The sequence below is a fragment of the Dendrobates tinctorius genome, unplaced genomic scaffold, assembly GCF_039654945.1.
Source record: "Dendrobates tinctorius isolate UK_male_01 unplaced genomic scaffold, ASM3965494v1 ptg000116l, whole genome shotgun sequence".
In the NCBI taxonomy this organism is placed as follows: Eukaryota; Metazoa; Chordata; class Amphibia; order Anura; family Dendrobatidae; genus Dendrobates; species Dendrobates tinctorius.
This window is the reverse complement of record NW_027361784.1, coordinates 10357882-10379368: the sequence shown is the minus strand read 5'-3', so window position 1 is coordinate 10379368 and position 21487 is coordinate 10357882. Positions and strand designations below refer to the sequence as shown.

The 21487-nt window shown below is 44.0% G+C and overlaps 1 protein-coding gene across 2 annotated transcripts in view; it reads left to right on the top strand.

Annotated features, from left to right (window-relative positions):
- Window positions 1-21487, top strand: part of NUDCD1 (NudC domain containing 1) — a 142046-nt gene that overhangs the window by 53237 nt on the left and 67322 nt on the right. For both annotated transcript variants that reach the window (XM_073590192.1, XM_073590191.1), the window contains one exon: window positions 18980-19187. In XM_073590192.1, the coding sequence (XP_073446293.1) occupies window positions 18980-19187 (208 nt within the window). The remainder of the gene's footprint in view (window positions 1-18979; window positions 19188-21487) is intronic.

Below are 21487 nucleotides of genomic sequence, written 5' to 3'. Positions count from 1 at the left end.
TGCCCCTCTTTGCATCCAGCTTCATAGAGTTGGGCAGCCTGTCCTAAGTGTATCTGCTAAAACTACATTTCCCAGCAGCACCCTGCTTCTCTGCAGTGCTCCAGGCACCTACCTCTGCTTTTTCCACACTGACAGAGATAGATGGATCTCAATATGGGAACTTTTTATTTTCAGATTAAGTCACAAATGATGATTTTGAATGTAGTGACTGACCCACTACTTGACTAACATTGATTACTGTATACAAGCTCTACATGCCATTAGCGGATCATAAGGATCTTCAGAGTGTGATCATGTTTTCCACTGTATGCGTAGCAGAGCTGAGCATAGAATAACTGAGCTGTGATATAACATGGTTGTTAGGGCTATGAGGATGTCATAACAGTGTCCTATGTTTTATTAGACAGGTGTCTAGGATGCAGTTGCTGACAGCTCAGCCGTCCAATCAGGTACAGGGGCATGCTGAAGCTCTCAGTACTTTGACAGCTCATTTGTCCAGTATGGCGCAAGGGCATGTGAGCTGTTGGTGTTTTGATTGACAGGTCGGCCGTCCAGTTTGAGACTGGGAAGTGCTGGGCTGTCTTCAGGAGTTTCCTGCTCCAGGTGATTGCCCGGCTACTCAGCTGGGCGGTCAGTCTCAGAACTCTGCCAGACGTAGCTTCAACTAAGTGTGGTTGGTTTTCTATGTGCCTAGTGTTTTGCTTGATCACTTTTTTCTGCCTTACCTTTGACCTTGTTTTGACCTTCCATCTGTTTAACCACTTTGCTTTGATTTGCTATCCTGGTATTCTAATGTTAAACCCCTTACCTTACTACGCCTGTCTCTTCCCTCCATTTATGACATACCCTCCTGGCTTTTGACCTCAGACTCCTTAACTATTTTGACTCGCTGCTTGCCCGTGAGAAGTGACTCCGCATCAGATAATGTGTGGCCTGATTTTTATGAAGGGTAGGAAAGAAGCCACTTCTCTCTAAGAAAAAAAGAGCAGGACAGACTTACATTCTGCAGGAAGTCCAGGTAATGGACCGCATATAGCTGGTGTACAGTTGTGTGTGTGTGTGTGTGTATATATATATATATATATATATATATATATATATATATATAGACCATGGCGGCGACTCCCTCAAAATTTTGCCTAAGAATTTGGCCATGAATAAAGAATGGGGTCTAAATATCCTCCAAGAGCAGCTTCACCCAACCATCCAGGATCAATTTAGTGACGAACAATGCTTTTTCCACCATGATGGAGACTATGTTGTGACCCCATTTTTTTTTTTTTATTCATGGCCGAGTTCTTAGGCAATATTGTGAGTGAGCTCCTTCCATGGATGAAAAGCAACATGACACATGCATGGTCTCAGGATGCTTTACTGTTGGCATGATATAAACCTCCTGGTAGCGCTCACTTTTTACTCTTTGTTCAATAATTCTTCCAGATGTGCCAAACAGTCTGAAGGGGGCTTTATAAAAATACTAAAAAAAACTTTCATGTCCTATGCGGTCTAATCCCTGTACTTCCTGCAGAATTTCAGTCTGTCCTGTTCTTCTTATTTTTCTTAAAGAGAAGTGGCTTCTTTGCTACCTTTCTTGCCACCGGGCCGGACGAAATGGGACACTGAGTCACTTCTCATGAACAAGCCATGAGTCAGGATAGTCAAGGAGTCCATGGTCAAAAGGCTGGAGTGTGTCATAAGTAGAAGGAAGAGACAAAGGCTTAGTCAGGTAATGGTCTGAAGTCAAAATACCAGGAGGAAAGGGGATCAGAGCAAAGGGATTAAACAGACGGGAGGTCCAAGGTCAGGCAACGAAAGATCACTAAGCACAGAGAGAAAACCAACCACGCTAAACCTATGTCTGGCAGACATCTTAGACTGACAGCCCTGCTTAGCTGGGCAATCACCAGGGACAGAGAACACCTGAAGACAGCCCAGCACCTTCCAGTCTCTGATATGACGGCTGTGCTGTTAAACAAAACACTGACCGTTTCAGCATGCTACTGCACCAGATGGAACTGCTGTACCTTCAGTAACTGCATCCCAGACACACTGAGGAGTGGAATAATGACAACAGGTTCATAGGTGCATCATAATTTTATGAATTAGACTGGATCAGTTGGTGCTAAAGCATCTGATATAGATAAAATTATCAACATAGCATAGCTGAGCTGTACTACACCACAGCTAACAGCTGATGGTTTTTAAGTACATCTGAACATGCTCAACCAGCAGCATTAGAACTACTGGAGGATGCATCCTGTAGCAGCAGAGAGTGAAGAGAGCATGGGGGGGACAACATTAGAGGGGTGATGACTGCAAATACGTTCAGAAATAAAAATAGGCTGCATTGGCACATGTGATTAATACTATGTATACAAAAAGCAGAGAACACCTTATGATTTTACTAATAACCCTTTACAAACCTTCCCATCCTCTCCCACCACGACCATTAGCTCACCACATGCTGCTGAGTACTCCATAAATGTGTACACTTGTGCAGTTTTCCGTAGCAAGACCCCTCTGGCAACGGAAACATAGCCTTAGGCTTAGGCTGTTTGCATTTCAATGTCATGGATCATTCTTTCTCCAAAATTTGCTTTTGCGTGTTAGTACATCATCATCATCATCATCATTCACAAAAGTTATGCCACTGATCATCTGAAATTCTTCTGACTTTGCTCCTTTGCGTATGGTAAACTTTAGTTTATCCATTTTTAGTTATCTTTTTCTAGGAAACCCATTCCCTATGGAGGGGTTAAAACTTGTTTACCCGTACTGTATTGGTCCTGGCAATCATGTGCCAAATTAACAGGTGCATTGCAGCTGTTTTTAGTATTAATTTATATACTTTAGAAATGTATACAGTTGTGTGGAAAAAGTGTTTGTCCCTTCCTGATTTCCTATTTTGCATGTTTGTCACACTTAAAAGTTTCAGATAACCAAACAAATGTAAATATTAGACAAAGATAACACAAGTAAATACAAAATGCAGAAAGGAAAATAAATCCAAACCTACAGAGCCCTGTGTAAAAATAGATTGTCCTTCCCCTAAAACATAAATTAACTGTGGTTTATCTCATCTTTGGAAAGCGGAGTTCAAATTCTCTAGCCACACCCAGGCCTGATTACTGCCACACCTCTTCTCAATCAAGAAATCACTTAAAGAGGACCTGCCTGTCAAAGTAAAGTAGACCAAAAGATCCTCAAAAGCTAGACATAATGCCGAAATTCAAAGAAATTCTGGAAAAGAGACACAGTAATTGAGATCTATCAGTCTAGAAAAGCTTATAAAGTGATTTCAAAAGCTTTGGGACTCAAGCAAACCACAGTGAGAGCTATTATCCACTAATGGCAAAAACATGAAAGAGTGGTGAACCTTCCCAGGAGTGGCCGGCCGACCAAAATTACTCCAAGAGCACAGCGATTTACTTATCCAAGAGGTCATAAAAGACACCACAGCAACATCCAAACAACTGCATGCCTCACTTGCCTCAGTTAAGGTCAGTGACTGGGCAAAAATACCCTGCATGGCAGAGTTCCAAGACAAAAACCAGTGCTGAGCAATAAGAACATAAAGGCTCTTCTCAATTTTGCCAGAAAACATCTTGACGATCCCCAAGACTTTTGGGAAAATACTCTGTGGACTGAGAAGACAAAAGTTGAACTTTTTGAAAGGTGCATGTCCCATTACATCTGGCGTGAAAGAAACAAAAGTAACGCAGCATTTCAGAAAAGAAACATCATACTGACACAGAAAATGGTGGTGGTAGTGTGATGGCTTGGAGCTGTTTTGCTGCTTCGGGACCTGGAAGACTTGCTATGGTAAATGGAACCATGAATTCTGCTGTATATCAAAAAATCCTGAAGTTGTCCGGCCATCTGTTGTTGACGTCAGGCTGAAGCGCGCTTGGATTATGCAGCAGGAGAATGATCCAAAAGACACGAGCAATCCACCTCTGAATGGCTTAAGAAAAACAAAATTAAGGCTTTGGAGTGACCTAGTCAAAGTCATGACCTTAATTTGATAGAGATGCTGTGGTATGACCTTAAAAAGGCTTTTCATGCTTGGAAACCCTTCAATGTGGCTGAACTGCAACAATTCTGCAAAGCTTAGTGGGCCATAGTACCTCTAGAGCGTTGTAACAGACTCATTGCCAGTTATCGCAAACGCTTAGCTGCAGTTGTTGCTGCTGCTAAGGGTGACCCAAACATTTATTAGGTTTAGGGGCAATCACTTTTTCACACAGGCTCCTGTAGGTTTGGATTTCTTTTCCCTTAATAATAAAGACCTTCGTTTATAAACTGCGTTTTGTGTTTACTTGTGTTATCTTTGTATAATATTTAAATTTGTTTGGTGGTCTGAAACTTATGTGTGACAAACATGCAAAAGAATAGGAAATGAGGAAGGGGTCAAACACTTTTTCACACAACTGTATATATAACTTAATGGGTTAATGAATAAAAATGTCACATTGCTTACTCAATTTTGCTCCAAAGAATGAAATGTCAAATGTATCTGTACTGCATTTTTAAATAATAACTAAGCCAGATTCATCTTTCGTGTTGCGAGGGATTGACCCATTTAGCAGTGTCTTGTCCTGTTTGCATAATTACTCATTACCATGTGAGCCATGCACAGGCCTGTTACATTGATAGAAAAATTTGCGTAAATGTATTTGGTTTTGAGCAGTGATCATGGTGATGCATGACGGCTGTGTCTGCCGTTCCTCAGGATTTGGGCATTGCATTTTCTCTCCAAGCCCTTGTCGTTCTGGCTCAGTGAGCCTCTTCATTTCATTGCCATCACTTTTCTCCTTTGTTTATCGTCTTCCATCCAATCATTGTGTTTCCTGCAGTAATGAAATCTATCTACATTGTCAACTGTGGGATTCTTCTCCCTGTGGTCATTGGTTCCTATAAACATTAATTCCACATTTTGAACATGTTGGACAGATTGGAGTGGAAACTATCAGTGTGTCCTAAATCCATGATGGCATTCGCAGTCTATTAGAGTCATTATACTAATGTGGAATTTAATTTTTAAGTTTGCAAAGTAACTCTTCGGTATCCTAAATTTCATCACAGAATTTTGTTTCAAGAACTACAATGGCCTTTAAAGGCATTGTCCACTACTAGGACAACCTCTTGTCATTCCCCATGTTTAGCTCCGTTAAAATGTAAAAAAAACTATACTCGCGTCCTGGGGCGGCGCCGTACCAGAGGAACGCGTTCCCTGGGATTACATGAGGTTATTATGTCACGAGCCCGGCACCCAATCAGCGTGTCATTGTCCCCACCTTGGGACATATACTTAATCAAGAAGAACTCACAGCTGCTGCTGGCCGCTTACTACTTCTAGATTACCTACACGTGCGGAGACAGAGGCCAACGCTAATTGAGAGCCGGGCTCAAGTGACCTAACATCCTCACATGGGTCCCGGGAACGTGAGTGCCGACACCACTAGAACGGTGTCGGCACGGGAGGCGAGTATAGGTGTTAATTAGTGATGAGCGAACGTGCTCGGACAAGGCATTATTCAAGCATACTCAGAGATCCGTCGGCGTGCTCAAATAATATGGTTGAGTTCCCGCGGCTTCATGTCCTAGCAAACAGGCAATTGCTGCAAGTCATGCAGCCGCGGGGACGTGAACATATTTTTTCGAGCACGCCGAAGTTACTAGGTTAGCACACCAGCATGCTCGGCTAACACCCTATCCCAGCACATTCGCTCATCACTAGTGTATATATTTTAACGGGGCCAAGCATGAGGAATGAGAAGAGGTTGTTTTAATAGATGACAACCATTTCCGACAGCGGCGGGTGTAGTTGTATAGAGCCTGCGCCATACCCAGATGTTCGCTGTTGTTCTCCCCTGCTACTATCTCTGATTGCATTCAATTCTGGAGGTCCCGTTTCAGACACCCATAGCCCTCTCCCAGTCCTCCCCATCGGGGAGTGCCGCTGGATTACCACGGCAACCAGTGTCCTACGTAACGCAACAGCTCTGTAGTGTCCTAACAAGACTGACACACACGGAGGAACAGCGTCGTGTTCCCTGGCAACAGCTATAACGACTCTGCACTTTTACGGGCCCAGTCCTGCGACGTTAACACTATTCACCAGCTTGTTCCATATCAGTGCGTAGCCCATGAAGCGTCACGTCTGTACACCCGGTAGCTTTGGTCTCCATGACTATGCTAGACTTCCACACCTGTAATGGAGTTCTGTCTCCATGGCAATGTAGGCCACTACCCCGAAGATCCTTTTTTTTTTTTTTTTGTTCTTTATAAAATTGATGTATCACAACTTTATCACTTTTTATGTTATTTCTTAATAAATCCCCAATTCCAAAAATGCTGGGACGCTGTATAAAGTGTACAGAAAACGAGAATTCAATGATTTGGAAATCTCTTATTGCCATATAACAAAATATAAAACACAGATCAGAAGTTGGACATTTCGTTTGAAAAAATTACCGTAACTCCTTTAGAAATTGATCACAGCAGCATAGCAGCCTCAGGAGCCATTTTTATTTATTTATTTATTTTAAATACACCGTGTTGGGGGGGGGGGATAACTTTTTTTTTTTCCCCCTAAATACCTGTAATACCTAATTTAAGCAACAGGTCGTTTCTGATTATTCATTTCCTTGAAAGCTCAATTTTTGGAGATTTTTCTGGCAATTACATGAGCAAAATCTGCAAGCCCACAAAAACAACAAAACACAATAAATGGAAACAAAACATAAAGACAAGAAGCTTCTAAAGTTTTAAAGGTAATCTTTCACCGTGTTTTTTTTTCTGTATCCTTTCTGAGAGCACAGTGAAGGGATCTAGAACTTGATTCTGGTGATGTCGCTTTTTGAGCTGTTAGCTTTTATTTTGACAAAATCAGATTTCTCTGTTGTAGGTCTAGCAGTGCTCAGAATGCTGCACTCTGTATAACCCCGCCCACACCACTGATTGGTAACTTTCTGCTTATGCACAGATAGCTTCCAATCAGTAGTGCGGGTGGGGTTATAAAGATCACATGAATATGGAGCACTACATGACAGCAGTCCTACAAGTTCTCTAGTGATAATCTCCTGCTGATAAAATGGTGATTTTATTAAAACCACAAAAAGAAGTAAGTGACACATCGCCGAAATCAGGATCTCTGTCTTTACATTATGCTGCTCTCAGATTAGATGGCAAAAAGCCTGGTGACAGATTCCCTTTAAGAGTATGTGCACACATCCTCTCTTTCAGGTGGATTTTTGCCTTAAAAAGCTCTTAAGCAATGTTAAAAAGAATTACATATGCACCGCAGTGTCAAAATGATTTACTGCTTATATGTTCAGACTTTTTGGGCTTCTGCTTGGAAGCCGCAAAGTAGTTTATATCAAAATGTCCCGAAAAAGAGAAAATGCCGTCAAAAGCTCAAAAAACAGATTATAAATACTCCAGAAAAAGACACTTCAAGATAAAAGGTGCCGGAGAACCTGCTGTGTCTTGCCAGAGGAAGTCGCTGTAGGACACCAGGGCATCTTTTGTCCTGAAGTGTCTTTTTCTGGAGAAATTTTGATCATTGTTTTATCATTTTCTCTGGCTTTTTTTTTTTTTTTTTTTTTTGGGTGGGGTACGTTTTTGATAAAAACTACTTAGCGGCTTTCAAGGAGAATCTAAGAGGCGTCGTTCGCACACACCAAGCAGCTTTTCTGTGCCGGCAGATCCTCCTCCTCACATGTTTTTGGTTGAGCAAATAGGTGCAGATGACGGCAGAGGAGGTGATGGACTTTTGTGCATCGCATTGTTGTGTTTTCTAATTTGTCTTCTGTATTATTTTACTTTTGTATTGTGCATAATCACAACATTTATTGGGTAATAAAGAAAGAAATAGGGTGGTAAAGAAAATAATCCCTTTTTTTGTTCAGAATCCTTATTACAGGACTGGTATTACTTTAAACGAGCCCCCCGTCCCCTGCCGTATTGCAATGTTTTTCATTGCAGCTTTTCACCATCAGACCCCGTTCTAAGAGCAGCTAATTGTTAATCACGTACAGTTGTGATGTCACCGCAGCCGGGTATTTACACCGTTCCTTTCATTGTGAAATTACACCGACAATGGTGGCCATCGCAGAGAACGATTATTCCAATGTCATTAAAAGTAACCCGTGGCTTAAACCCTTGTGCTTTGTAGGTAGGAACAAAAGGAACGTTTGTGGGGTTTTTGGTGGCTGTTCTTATATCTTTGTTTCTTGACAAGATATCATGTTTATTAATGTTTTCTCAGGAAGACCACTGGTCTTTACCTGCCCTTCCCATGTTACATAACGTAGAGGAGGGGGTCTCCCCATAGATGAGTTCACTTTCCATTAATGGGGTTATCCAGGACTTTTGTATTTTTCTTCTTAGGCTGTGTTCACACTTTCAATATTTGTTCCGCTCCTGGTTTTGGCTTACAATCAGAGGAAAAGTGTAATAGAAACACTTCACCACTTCTGTATTTTTCACCCACTTCTGATTTTGCCTTACGAATACTGATGTAAAATACTGACCGGGTGAACATGGCCCATCGGAGTCAAGAACTTATAAATAAAGGAATACACCGCGCTATACTGGGAGAAAAAAAAAGGAAGAATCCGGTTGCCGGATACTCACTTAGTGGAGTAGGAAGAATCTCGCAGTCAAAGATGTGTTCTCAGAATCAGAGATGTTTCACACTGTCGTAATGACCATGAATCCGTATATAAAAAACTGCTGGATAAAGAGTAAAGAGTCAAATTAAATTAACCTGTTTTGCATAATTGTGAGCAATGCAACTGGGCCTGTAGCACTCACTTGAGTTTGTCTGTCCAGTCCAGAAAAAAAAAAAAGGGTTCTGTGGCCGATACAACCAATGCTGAAGCAACAGGATTAGGGGTGTTTAGAATAGAGATTTCTGATAGAGGGAAAGGGTAATAGTAAATGTTAAAACAATGACAAGAGAAGATAAATAAGGGCTGCCTTGCTGGCAGATATAAGCTACACTTGCTGCAGAATGAATAGAAAAAACACTGGATCAAGGTTGTTGCTTTCAGATAGGGAGCAACTTAAGGGCCTGTCACACTGAGCGATATTTCTAGCGATATCGCTGTGTCTGATACTTACCTCCGACCGCTCCCCCGCTGGTTATCGCTGATCGCGCGAGAACATCCTGGACCGTTTCTCGTCGTCAGCTTCCTGCTGGGCTTCCTGCTGTGGAGACGAGCGACGCATGGACGCGGGCGGGAGGACGTCAGGATCGCCTCGTCTGACAGGTAAGTAGCGACCCCCGACCCTTGCAATGTCGCTGGTGAGATCTGCCTGTGTGGCAGCTCACTAGCGACCACTTAGCGATGTACCAGCGATCCTGACCGCGTCATATCGCTGGTCGGGATCGCTGTTGCATCGCTAAGTGTGACAGTACCTTTAAGCTCAGACACTGTGGATTAAATGGATGTGAGTAGCAGCGTGTGCTCGCGGTTAAACAAGGTGCTAGACCTGGTGCACTTACTTGTGATGACTAGTGCTCGGTGAGGTAGGCTAGGTGCTGGTGCTCAGCAAGGGGCTGCTGCTGGGTCTGCACGAGGAGGACGCCGATGCCTCACGCGCTCCGGCAGGAAGCAAGGCTGAGGGAGGCGGCGTGGTATGGGGGCGGAGCTTGTGTGACGTCACACTAACACTAGGACGAGTGCATGGAAGGGGCACAAAACCAAAGCGTTTCAAGGGAAAGCTTCCCTCTTCATCAGGGTAGTGCCCAATGATCAGCATGCCGTCCATTTATAGCAGCGTTTGTTCCACTTAGTGATCACCTGACCCCAATGCCTAATTGGATTCCACAACTGCCCGTGTTTTATAGCAGTAGTAAATCTTAGTGAGCTGAATGAATATAGGACTCTGCAGTTGGCCATTGCTACGGAGCATTGACTGAACACACAAATTAACCCTTCTTTATCCAGGAGTTTTTGTGTGCCTATAAAATATAACTTTTATTTCAATCTTAATAAAATATGTCTGTGTATAAAAAAAAAAAAAAAAAAAAAAAAACTACTTGGGCTTTTATAAAAAGTTGTAACACATTGCTAACAAGCCCTCATAACAGTTGGATGAGTACAAGACTCTGAAATATCCTGATGATATCCAGGCTGATGATCCTGAGAATTAGAGATTAATAAACGTTGCTTGCCCACCATGACCGATTCCCAGAATGTCTGCACGAGTAGTGTCCTTGCTACTCTCGAGAGATGAAGTCATGATGTGAAATGACAGCAAGGGAATATTAAGGCTAGAGTCTTCACCTTGGGATTCTATTAAAGCCAACAAGTTTAATTTTGATATTTGAGTTACAATATTCTGAGTGCTTTATTGCTCATTTGGAAATAAGTAGCAGCACGAAAAGTTCATCAGTGTTTGGCCAATGTGTCACTTTTTACCGTCAGTTTCATTGTTTTTTTTTTCACATGCAAGAAAAAGCAAACAGTGAAAAATGAGCCGCACACCGATGACATCCGAGTGCTGTCTGATTTTAATTTTTCACACACCCCTAGGCAAGTCTGTTTTTCATGATTTGAATAAAAGTGGGACATGTCTCTGTGTTTTGGAGCGGACGACTTGATCCCTTACACTATAGTAGGTTCGAGCTCTATCTATGAAAAACATGGATGAAGAGCTGACGTCTGAATGAGCCCTGTACTGCAGTTTTCCTCTGTACTGTAGTTTCCCCCTGTACAGCGGGCAGCTGCCTCAGCTGGGAGATACAAGAACCTTTTTTCATGTTGACAACCCTCTTACCTTTCAAAGAGTGTGACCTCCCTGATTGTGGGGTGATTGTTTTGGGTTTATTTTACTTAAGAGTGAGGATATGAGCGCTTTCACATCTAAGGCTGTGTGCACACGCTGCGGATTTTGCTGCGGTTCCGCAGCGGTTTTGGCCGCTGCGGACCCGCAGCAGTTTCTGCTGCGGTGTACAGTACCATGATTCCCTATGGGAATCAAAAACCGCAGTGCAGACGGTGCGGAATTTTCCGCGCGGATTATCTGCGGTTTTCAATCCGCAGAAAGAATTGACATATCAATTCTTTCTGCGGATTCTCCTGCGGTTTGCCATCTCCTCCATTGAGGAGATGAAAAACCGCAGGGCAAAACCGCAGAGCAATCCGCAGGTAAAACCGCAGGTCTTTTGACCTGCGGTTTCACCTGCGGATTGTACAAAATCCGCGCGGATGAATCCGCACCTTTTCCGCAGCGTGTGCACACAGCCTCATGCTGCTGATGTGATTCATCTGGACTTTGATCCTGTACCACATAACAGCCTTAGGCTGTGTGCACACGATGCAGATTTGAAGCGGATCCGCAGCGGATTTTACCGCGCAGAAACGTTGCATATCCGCATTGTGATGTACAGTAGCCTTAAAATCAATGAAAAAAAAAAAAACCCGCTGTGCAGACGCTGCGGATTTTTCCACTGTACAAAATCTGCAGCATGTTACTACTTTTGTGCGGTTTTCCATCTCCCCTGTCACCAAATCCGCAGGGGGAAACCCGCAGTGGAAAACCGCATGAAAAATGGAAGAAATCCGCAGGAAAAATGCAGGTCATTTGACCTGCGGATTTCTTCCATTCTGCGCGTAAAAATCCACAGGGCCAAAAAGTACGTCTGCACTCAGCCTTATACTGAAGCTAGTAGCAAGGACTGGGGTAAACTATATACATATGTGCAAGAAATTGGCTATATGACAGGAAACAGAGTCGTCATAAATGGTGCTATCTCTAAATGGAACATAGTCAGCAGTGGGGGGACGGCAGGGATCTGTTCTGGGAGCAGTGGGGACTGCAGGGACCTGTACTGGGAGCAGTGGGGGGACCGCAGGGATCTGTACTGGGAGCAGTGGGGACCGCAGGGATCTGTACTGGGAGCAGTGGCGACTGCAGGGATCTGTACTGGGAGCAGTGGGGACCGCTGGGATCTGTACTGGGAGCAGTGGGGATCACAGGGATCTGTACTGGGAGCAGTGGGGACCGCAGGGATCTGTACTGGGAGCAGTGGGGACTGCAGGGACCTGTACTGGGAGCAGTGGGGGGACCGCAGGGATCTGTACTGGGAGCAGTGGGGACTGCAGGGATCTGTACTGGGAGCAGTGGGGATCGCAGGGATCTGTACTGGGAGCAGTGGGGACCGCAGGGATCTGTACTGGGAGCAGTGGGGACTGCAGGGATCTGTACTGGGAGCAGTGGGGACCCCAGGGATCTGTACTGGGAGCAGTGGGGATCACAGGGATCTGTACTGGGAGCAGTGGGGACCACAGGGATCTGTACTGGGAGCAGTGGGGATCGCAGGGATCTATACTGGGAGCAGTGGGGACCGCAGGGATCTGTACTGGGAGCAGTGGGGACTGCAGGGATCTGTACTGGGAGCAGTGGGGACCGCAGGGATCTGTACTGGGAGCAGTGGGGATCACAGGGATCTGTACTGGGAGCAGTGGGGTACCACAGGGATCTATTCTGGGAGCAGTGGGGTCCGCAGGGATTTGTGCTATGACAGATTCTTTTTAACCTCTTTATTAATGACCTTGTGGATGGGATTGAGAGTAAAGTGTCAGTCTTTGCTGACGACATCAAACTACTTAGGATATTAAAATCTGACCTTGACATTACAATATTGCAAATCGATCTGAATAAGATGTCTGAATGGGCAAACACTTGGCAAATGAGGTTTAAAGGGAATCTGTCACACTTTTTTTTCGAATATGAGCTGCCGGCACCGACATCAGGGGCTTATCTACAGCATTCTGTAATGCTGGATTAAAAACACACATGTGACATTCACAATGTGAACAAGTCTGTTGGACCATGTTCACTCCACCCTGACTGAAACACAAACAAAAAGCACAGAATGACAAATGTGCAAAAATACCTTGCAATAAGACATATAACAGTAGTCAGCAAGTGCTGATAAAAGGTAATAACAAACACAGGGTATTTAGTTATACGTTTTTTTGCAAAAAAAATGTATACCAAGCTGCCTCACCAACGTCAAGGTAACCCGTATTGAAGCAGTCCCTATCTAATGTATTTAATACCTGAACATATGAACTGTGTCTAAATGAGCAGGATTAAGACAGGCGCTTTCTGGTATGGGCACGTGATGCAAGACAGCTCCTTATGTGCATGTCACACAAGAGAGGGAAAAACGTATAGACTAAATACCCTGTGTTTGTTATTACCTTTTATCAGCACTTGCTGACTACTGTTATATGTCTTATTGCAAGGTATTTTTGCACATTTGTCATTCTGTGCTTTTTGTTTGTGTTTCAGTCAGGGTGGGGTGAACATGGTCCAACAGACTTGTTCACATTGTGCATGTCACATGTGTGTTTTTAATCCAGTTTTTTTCATGCTTATGCATGATTTGAGAAGACCCCACCCCTCTCTTGTGTGACATGCACATAAGGAGCTGTCTTGCATCACGTGCCCATACCAGAAAGCGCCTATCTTAATCCTGCTCATTTAGACACAGTTCATATGTTCAGGTATTAAATACATTAGATAGGGACTGCTTCAATACGGGTTACCTTGACGTTGGTGAGGCAGCTTGGTATACATTTTTTTGCAAAAAAACATATAGACTAAATACCCTGTGTTTGTTATTACCTTTTATCAGCACTTGCTGACTACTGTTATATGTCTTATTGCAAGGTATTTTTGCACATTTGTCATTCTGTGCTTTTTGTTTGTGTAGCATTCTGTAATGCTGTAGCTAAGCCCCCTATGTAACCTGAAAATGAAGAAAAAAGAGTTAGATTATACTCACCGGGGGGGGCGGTCCGGTCCAATGGGTGTCCCGGTCCGGCGCCTCCCAGCTTTATACGATGCCGTCCTCTTCTTTCCTTCCTGTTGTGGCTCTAGCGCAGGTGCACTGCTGTGCCCTGTTGAGGGCAGAGCAGAGTCCTGCAGTGAGCAGGTGCCGGGAGAGGGTGATGGTGAGCATACATACCAGGATTGGGGTTTGAGGAGACCATGCATACCAGCAAAGGGGGGTGAGGGGACCATGCATACCAGGACTGGGGGTGAGGGGACCATGCATACCAGGATTGGGGGGTGAGGAGACCATGCATACCAGGATTGGGGGGTGAGGGGACCATGCATACCAGGAAAGGGGGGTGAGGGGACCATGCATACCAGGATTGGGGGGTGAGGGGACCATGCATACCAGGATTGGGGGGTGAGGAGACCATGCATACCAGGATTGGGGGGTGAGGGGACCATGCATACCAGGATAGGGGGGTGAGGGGACCATGCATACCAGGATAAGGAGGGTGAAGGGACCATGCATACCAGGATTGGGGGGTGAGGGGACCATGCATACCAGGATTGGGGGGTGAGGAGACCATGCATACCAGCAAAGGGGGGTGAGGGGACCATTCATACCAGGATTGGGGGGTGAGAGGACCATGCATACCAGGAAAGGGGGGTGATGGTGAGCATACATACCAGGATTGGGGTGTGAGAGGACCATGCATACCAGCAAAGGGGGGTGAGGGGACCATGCATACCAAGAAAGGGGGGTTAGGGGACCATGCATACCAGAATTGGGGGATAAGAGGACCATGCATACCAGGATTGAGGGGTGAGGGGACCATGCATACCCCGAAAGGGGGGTAAGAGGACCATGCATACCAGGATTGGGGGGGGTGAGGGGACCATGCATTCCAGGATTGGGGGGTGAGGGGACCATGCATACCCCAAAAGGGGAGTAAGAGGACCATGCATACCAGGAAAGAGAGGCGAGAGGACCATACATACCAGGATTGGGGGGGTGAGAGGACCATGCATACCAGGATAGGGGGTTGAGGGGTAGCATGCACATCAGGATTGGGGGTGAGAGAACCATACATAACAGGATTGGGGGGTGCATTATTGCATTATTATTAAATCTTCAAAAATAAACTGCATAAATATTCTAGAATACCCGATGCGTTAGAATCGGGCCACCATCTAGAATACAATAAATGGGAGTATACTGGGGACTACAGAACAGGAGAAGGACCAGAGTATTCTAGTTACAAGTAAGTTAAGCAGCAGTACTCAATGTCAGGCAGCAGCCGCAAAAGCTAATAAGATTTTAGAATGTATAAAAAGAGAGAAGAAATCCCGCGATCCCAACGTACGGTTACCTCTTTATAAATCACTGGTGAGGCCACATCTAGATTACAGGATCCAGTTTTGGGATCCATATTTTAAAAGGATATTCAGAAGTTAGTAATTTCAAAGGCAGCAACTAGATTATTACAAGGGATGGAGGCCTCTCACATGGTGAGAGGTTGGAAAAGTTGGGCTTATTTAGCTTAGAAAAAAGACACCTCAGAGGGGATCTCATTTATATGTATAAATATATGTGTGGTCAGTACATAGGACGGCACATGACTTATTCCTTCCAAAGACCATACTAAGGACCAGGGGGCACTCATTATGGGTGAAAGAAATGTGATTCCGGCAGCTAAATAGGAAAGGGTTCTTTACAGTTAGAGCAGTCAGAATGTGGGATGCCGACCACAGGAGGTAGTAATGGCCGACACCATAACAGCTTTTATACAAGGGCCGGATTATATCCTCAGTACACATAATATTGTGTATAATTGGTGGAGAATGGACCTAGGTCTTTTTTCCAGCCCATGTAACTATGTAATCTCACCTTCTGCTTTGGTGTCTGATGTTTGAATCTAACATGGACCTACAAAGCCGTCCATAATCTCCTCCATATATCTCCGAACTAATCTCCCAATATCACACGTAATCTTTGGTCCTCCCAGGACCTCCTTGTCTCCTCCACTCTTAAATGTTCCTCACTTATTTGCCTCCAAGTCTTCCCCCGAGCATGTCTGATTATCCACTAAATTCGGAACTTTCAGGCGGAACTCGGGAACGCATCTCTTCAGAAAAGCATACAGCCTGCAATGATCCACCTGATCCCTATTAGAACCGCCGCCTGACCACTAGCAGAGCTACCTCAACCCCTACTGTCTATAAGCTGCGAAGGTCCTCGCCAGCTCTGTACCTGTCTTAGTTTCTCTGCCCTCTCCAGCTGTGTACCCATCTGTCTGTGTTAGTTTCTCCGCCCTCTCCAGCTCTGTACCCATCTTTCTTAGTTTCTCTGCCCTTTCCAGCTCTGTACCCATCTGTCTTAGTTTCTCTGCCCTCTCCAGCTCTGTACCCATCTGTCTTAGTTTCTCCGCCCTCTCCAGCTCTGTACCCATCTTTCTTAGTTTCTCCGCCCTCTCCAGCTCTGTACCCATCTGTCTTAGTTTCTCTGCCCTCTCCAGCTTTGTACCTGTCTGTCTGTCTTAGTTTCTCTGCCCTCTCCAGCTGTGTACCCGTCTGTCTGTCTTAGTTTCTCCGCCCTCTCCAGCTCTGTACCCATCTGTCTTAGTTTCTCTGCCCTCTCCAGCTCTGTACCCATCTCTTAGTTTCTCTGCCCTCTCCAGCTCTGTACCAATCTTAGTTTCTCTGCCCTCTCCAGCTCTGTACCAATCTTAGTTTCTCTGCCCTCTCCAGCTGTGTACCCATCTTTGTTAGTTTCTCTGCCCTCTCCAGCTGTGTACCTTTCTTAGTTTCTCTGCCCTCTCCAGCTCTGTACCAATCTTAGTTTCTCTGCCCTCTCCAGCTGTGTACCCATCTTTCTTAGTTTCTCTGCCCTCTCCAGCTGTGTACCCATCTTAGTTTCTCTGCCCTCTCCAGCTGTGTACCCATCTTTCTTAGTTTCTCTGCCCTCTCCAGCTGTGTACCCATCTTTCTTAGTTTCTCTGCCCTCTCCAGTACTGTACCCGTCTGTCTGTCTTAGTTTCTCTGCCCTCTCCAGCTCTGTACCAATCTTTCTTAGTTTCTTGCCTGTAATGTACATTTGTGTTTTGCATGTAACCCCTTCTCGTGTACAGCACCATGGAATCATTGGTGCTCTAAAAAACAAATCATAATCATTTTTCATTATCTCCAGTTTTTGGGTCTATCAAAAATGTGAAAGATGTCCTGGCATTGAACTGGTTAAAGGTTGCCGCACTATATGTGGTGCTGCAGTATTACTCTATTCTCTTTACAGGACCTGCGCTGCAGTACCACACACAACCTGTGGCTAGTAGCGGCACTGTTTTTTTTTGGAAGAATGTATGCCTGTTTCTCAAATTCTGTACATCCCCTTTAATGGTTTTCAGAACTTTTATTTTCCTCACCGCGATATAGCTTTTGGTCGCGTTCGGTAATTCTTCGCTTCCAGATTCCAATTACGAAAACTGCACGTTTTATTATTTTACATAAATAAGAAAACAAGTGCAGAGGTGTGAATAAAATGTGTGAACGCACGTAGGGTGTGCTCATAAATAATCCTATATATCCCACTGTTTCCATAGTTTCTAGTAATATTTAAGACCTGCGCTCGCTGTATGATAACTCAGCAACGCAAGACACCGCGACCGTACAGGAAAGCCTGCGAGTGCTCAGGGACCGATATGTTGTCGTGTTTCTTGTTAGGTCGATGAGATCTTTTTACGGCCGTCTTCTTGTAGGAAACTCATCAAGTAAAGTGCAGAGAGAAGCCATTATGGCTTTTGAATACACCGGACCTGTAAACTTTTCTGACATTTTTATTTTTTTATTTTTAAAGTAAATATTTGTATTATTTGAATGTTTTCTTAGGACTTTAGACTGTGCCATTCCTCTGTTATTCTTCCAGGAAAATTATTATAGGTAATCTGTCGGCAGAGTCTTGCTATTTAATCTAAGAGCTGCATAATGTGGGGACAGAGACCCTGACTCCAGCAGTGTGTCATGTGCTCAGCAGGTTGCTGTAGTTTTGTTTCGTGTTTTATCAGCAGAAGATTATCACTGCAGAACCAGGTGTTTGTGTGCCAGGATGTTCAATAGTATTTGTAACCCCGCCCACACATGTGATTGGCAGATGGCTTCCAATCAGGGATGTGGGCGGGGTTATACAGAGCTCTGCATTTATAGTACTGCTATATCTACAGCAGAGAAAACAGGGATTTTATCAATGCACCAAGCCTCCCTGTAAAAGATACATCACTGGAATCAGGGTCTCTGCCCCTACGTCATGCTGCTCTCCGATTACATTGCAAAAAAAACCTCTGACAAATTCCCTTTAAATGGAACTCTACTCATCATCTTTATGGCAGGACAATGATGCTTTACAGTTAATTCTAGCAAAGACATCACCATCCTTTACCCATATACACCATCCATAGCACTTATTATATTCAGTGTCTGCTCTTTTTTCTGTGCATCTGAAGAAGTTGTTAGATTTCTTGAAATTCCAAACTTTTTGCATTGAATCCACGGATAGACGTAGGGAAATCCTCGATGAATCTATAAATCATGAATGTTTTGCTGCATATTCCCACCCCCCAACAAACCCCCTCCCCCAAAAAAAGAAATCTGTATACATGTCACAGCTGGGGCTAGTATACAGAGGCTGGAAGGCAACCACACAAGTGCCAGGGATGTTAGTGCTGTAAATATCCTGCAGATTTTGTAGCAGATTCACAGATAATCAGCATCAAAATGCTCAACAATAGGATTTAATTGCATTTTTTTTTTACTTTCCGATTGAAGTCAAGGAACAAAATTTTAATCCTTGCTGCGGATTCACACACATTTTTAAAATTCCATTAAAACTTTCCCTTATGTTTAATCGTCACATAGCTACATTTCACTTTACTGTATGCTGTAAAATTACCATAGTTTTTTTTTTTTCATTTTTAATTGTCAATCTCGTATAGCACATGTTTGTAAAATTGCCATTTTATATCATGTATTTTTACGTGTTTGGACATTACATTTTCTGCTCCACCAAAATAATATTTAAGAAATCTCATTCTGATGATCATATCCCTTTAAATGAATAACCTGACCTATTGCATATTTCTTGTATATATGGTTTATTTTTATTTTTTTATATATTTTTTTTTTATAGAGCCCCTTTATATTTGGCAGCAGACGGCAGAGGATGTGACCGTCACTTTCCGCCTTCCCGATGATATAACCAAAGAGCACGTTAATATACAGTTTTCTCCCGATCACGTCAGCATTTCATTAAAGGAACAGGATCCATTTCTCAAAGGACAGCTTTACTCCAGGATTGATCATGAATGCAGCACTTGGATTATAAAAGATGAAAGAAGGTAGTCTAATGTTCTAGTGTTCTGTTTTTTGCTTTCATAGCTCAAGTTGAAATTTATCTGAAGATTTTCCTTTCCTTACATATTAGAGTTGTGCTCAAGAGTTTACATACCCCAGCAGAATTTTTGCTTTCTTGGCCTTTTTTCAGAGAGTATGATTGATAACACCAAAACTTTTTCTCCGCTCATGGTTAGTGGTTGGGTGAAGCCATTTACTGTCAAACTACTTTGTTTTCTCTTTTTAAGTCATAATGACAACCCAAAACATCCAAATGACCCTGATCAAAAGTTCACATACCTTGGTGATTCTGGCCTGATAACATGCACAGAAGTTGACACAAATGGGTTTGAATGGCTTCTAACGGTAACATCCTCACCTGTGACCTGTTTGCTGGTATAATCAGTGTGTGTGCATAAAATCCTGATTGAGTTTCTGGGATCCAGACAGACTCTTGCATCTTTCATCCAGCCATTAACGTTTCTGGATTCACTAACTAACCATGAGAGGAGAATAAGTGACGATGCTGCGGCCTGGTGTCTACGGTGAGCAGAGGCAAGTGCATCATTGGTTTCTCGGTGGCCATTTTCCTGAAGCCAAGGGCCGTCGAGATCTCAATCTGCGCACGCGCGGCCTCCGTTGGCCATTTTCCTGAAGCCGAGGGCCACCGAGATCTCAATCTGTTTACGCACACCCTCCAGTGGTCATTTTCCTGAAGCCCATAACCTCAGGAAAATGGAGTTCGAGAGACCCAGCCGAGATCTCAATCCGCGCACGTGCGGCCTCTGGCGGCCCACGGCTTCAGGAAGATGGCCGCAGGGAAACCAATGATGCACTCTGCACTGCTCGCCGCCGACCCCGAACTTCAGCATCGCCACATTTCTGCCGCCGCTGGTTCCCTGAGGAAAGGACGCTGCTACACCACTGCTGCAACCCCCCGGTAAGCCAGCGTTCCGACTGTAAGACGCACCCCCCATTCTCCTCCCAAATTTTTTTGGGGAAAAAGTGCATCTTACAGTCTGAAAAATACGGTACCTTCTGTATGTACGGAAATGAGAGCACGGACGGTATCAATAGATCTTGTAGCCTACTGACTGCAAACAATGATCTTGAAAATGGGGAGGAATAAAAAGTGTCAGACAGACCATGTGACCACTAACGGTGTCATCCGTAGTCACTGCACATGTGGGAACATCCTGTGGAGCGCTGCATTTGTGGGCGGCTGCATTAGGACACACCTCAGGTGCAAGGATCTTTTTGGTACCGCGCACATTCAGAAAACACTTCTGATGCCCTCTACACTGTGTTCCAAATTATTATGCAAAAAATATTTCCTCATATTTTCTGTAAATTACCTATATGAATTGCAGTCATTGTTATTTTCCAGTCATCTAATATTCTAGTATAATTGCAATGTTTTTGAACAAACTGTCTATGAAAACAGTATATTTTTAAAAGTAAGAAACACTCAAAATGCATGTTCCAAATTATTATGCACAGCAGAGTTTTCAACCTTTTTATTTTGAACAAAAAAATGGTCAATTGTGAAATTATAAGCATTATCAGCTTATTACAGAATGAAAGCAAACAGTTTTCAAGTCAAAACTTTATTATAGGTGATGTTACATTTGCACATAGGACCCTTGTTGGAAAGAAGCTTCTGAACTCTCTCGTCCATTGAATTTGTCAGTTTTTGGACGGTTTGTGCTTCAATTGTTTTTCATGTGGACAGAATCCCCTCCCAGAGCTGTTGCTTAGATGTGAGCTGCCTCCCGTCATCATAGACACTCCTTTTGATGATGCTCCAGAGGTTCTCAATGGGGTTGAGGTCAGGGGAAGATGGTGGCCACATCATAAGTTTGTCCTCTTTTATGCCCATAGCAGCCAGAGATGCAGATGTGTTATTTGCAGCATGAGACGGTGCATTATCATGCATGAAAAAGATCTTGCTGCGGAAAGCACGGTTCTTCCTCTTGAACCATGGCAGGAAGTGCTGTTTTAGAAATTCCACATAGATTATGGAGTTCATCTTTACCCCTTCAGGGATCCTAAAGGGGCCGACAATCTCTCTCCTCATGATTCCAGCCCAAAACATTACACCACCTCCTCCTTGTTGGCGCCTTAGCCTTGTTTTCATGGGGTGTCCATCAACCAGCCATCCTCCACTCCATCCATCTGGACCATCGAGCGTTGCACGGCACTCATCGGTGAACAAAACAGTTTGGAAGTCAGTCTTCATGTATCGTTTGGCCCACTGGAGCCGTTTCTGCTTGTGTGCAGTGGATGTGTGCAGTGGATAGAGGTG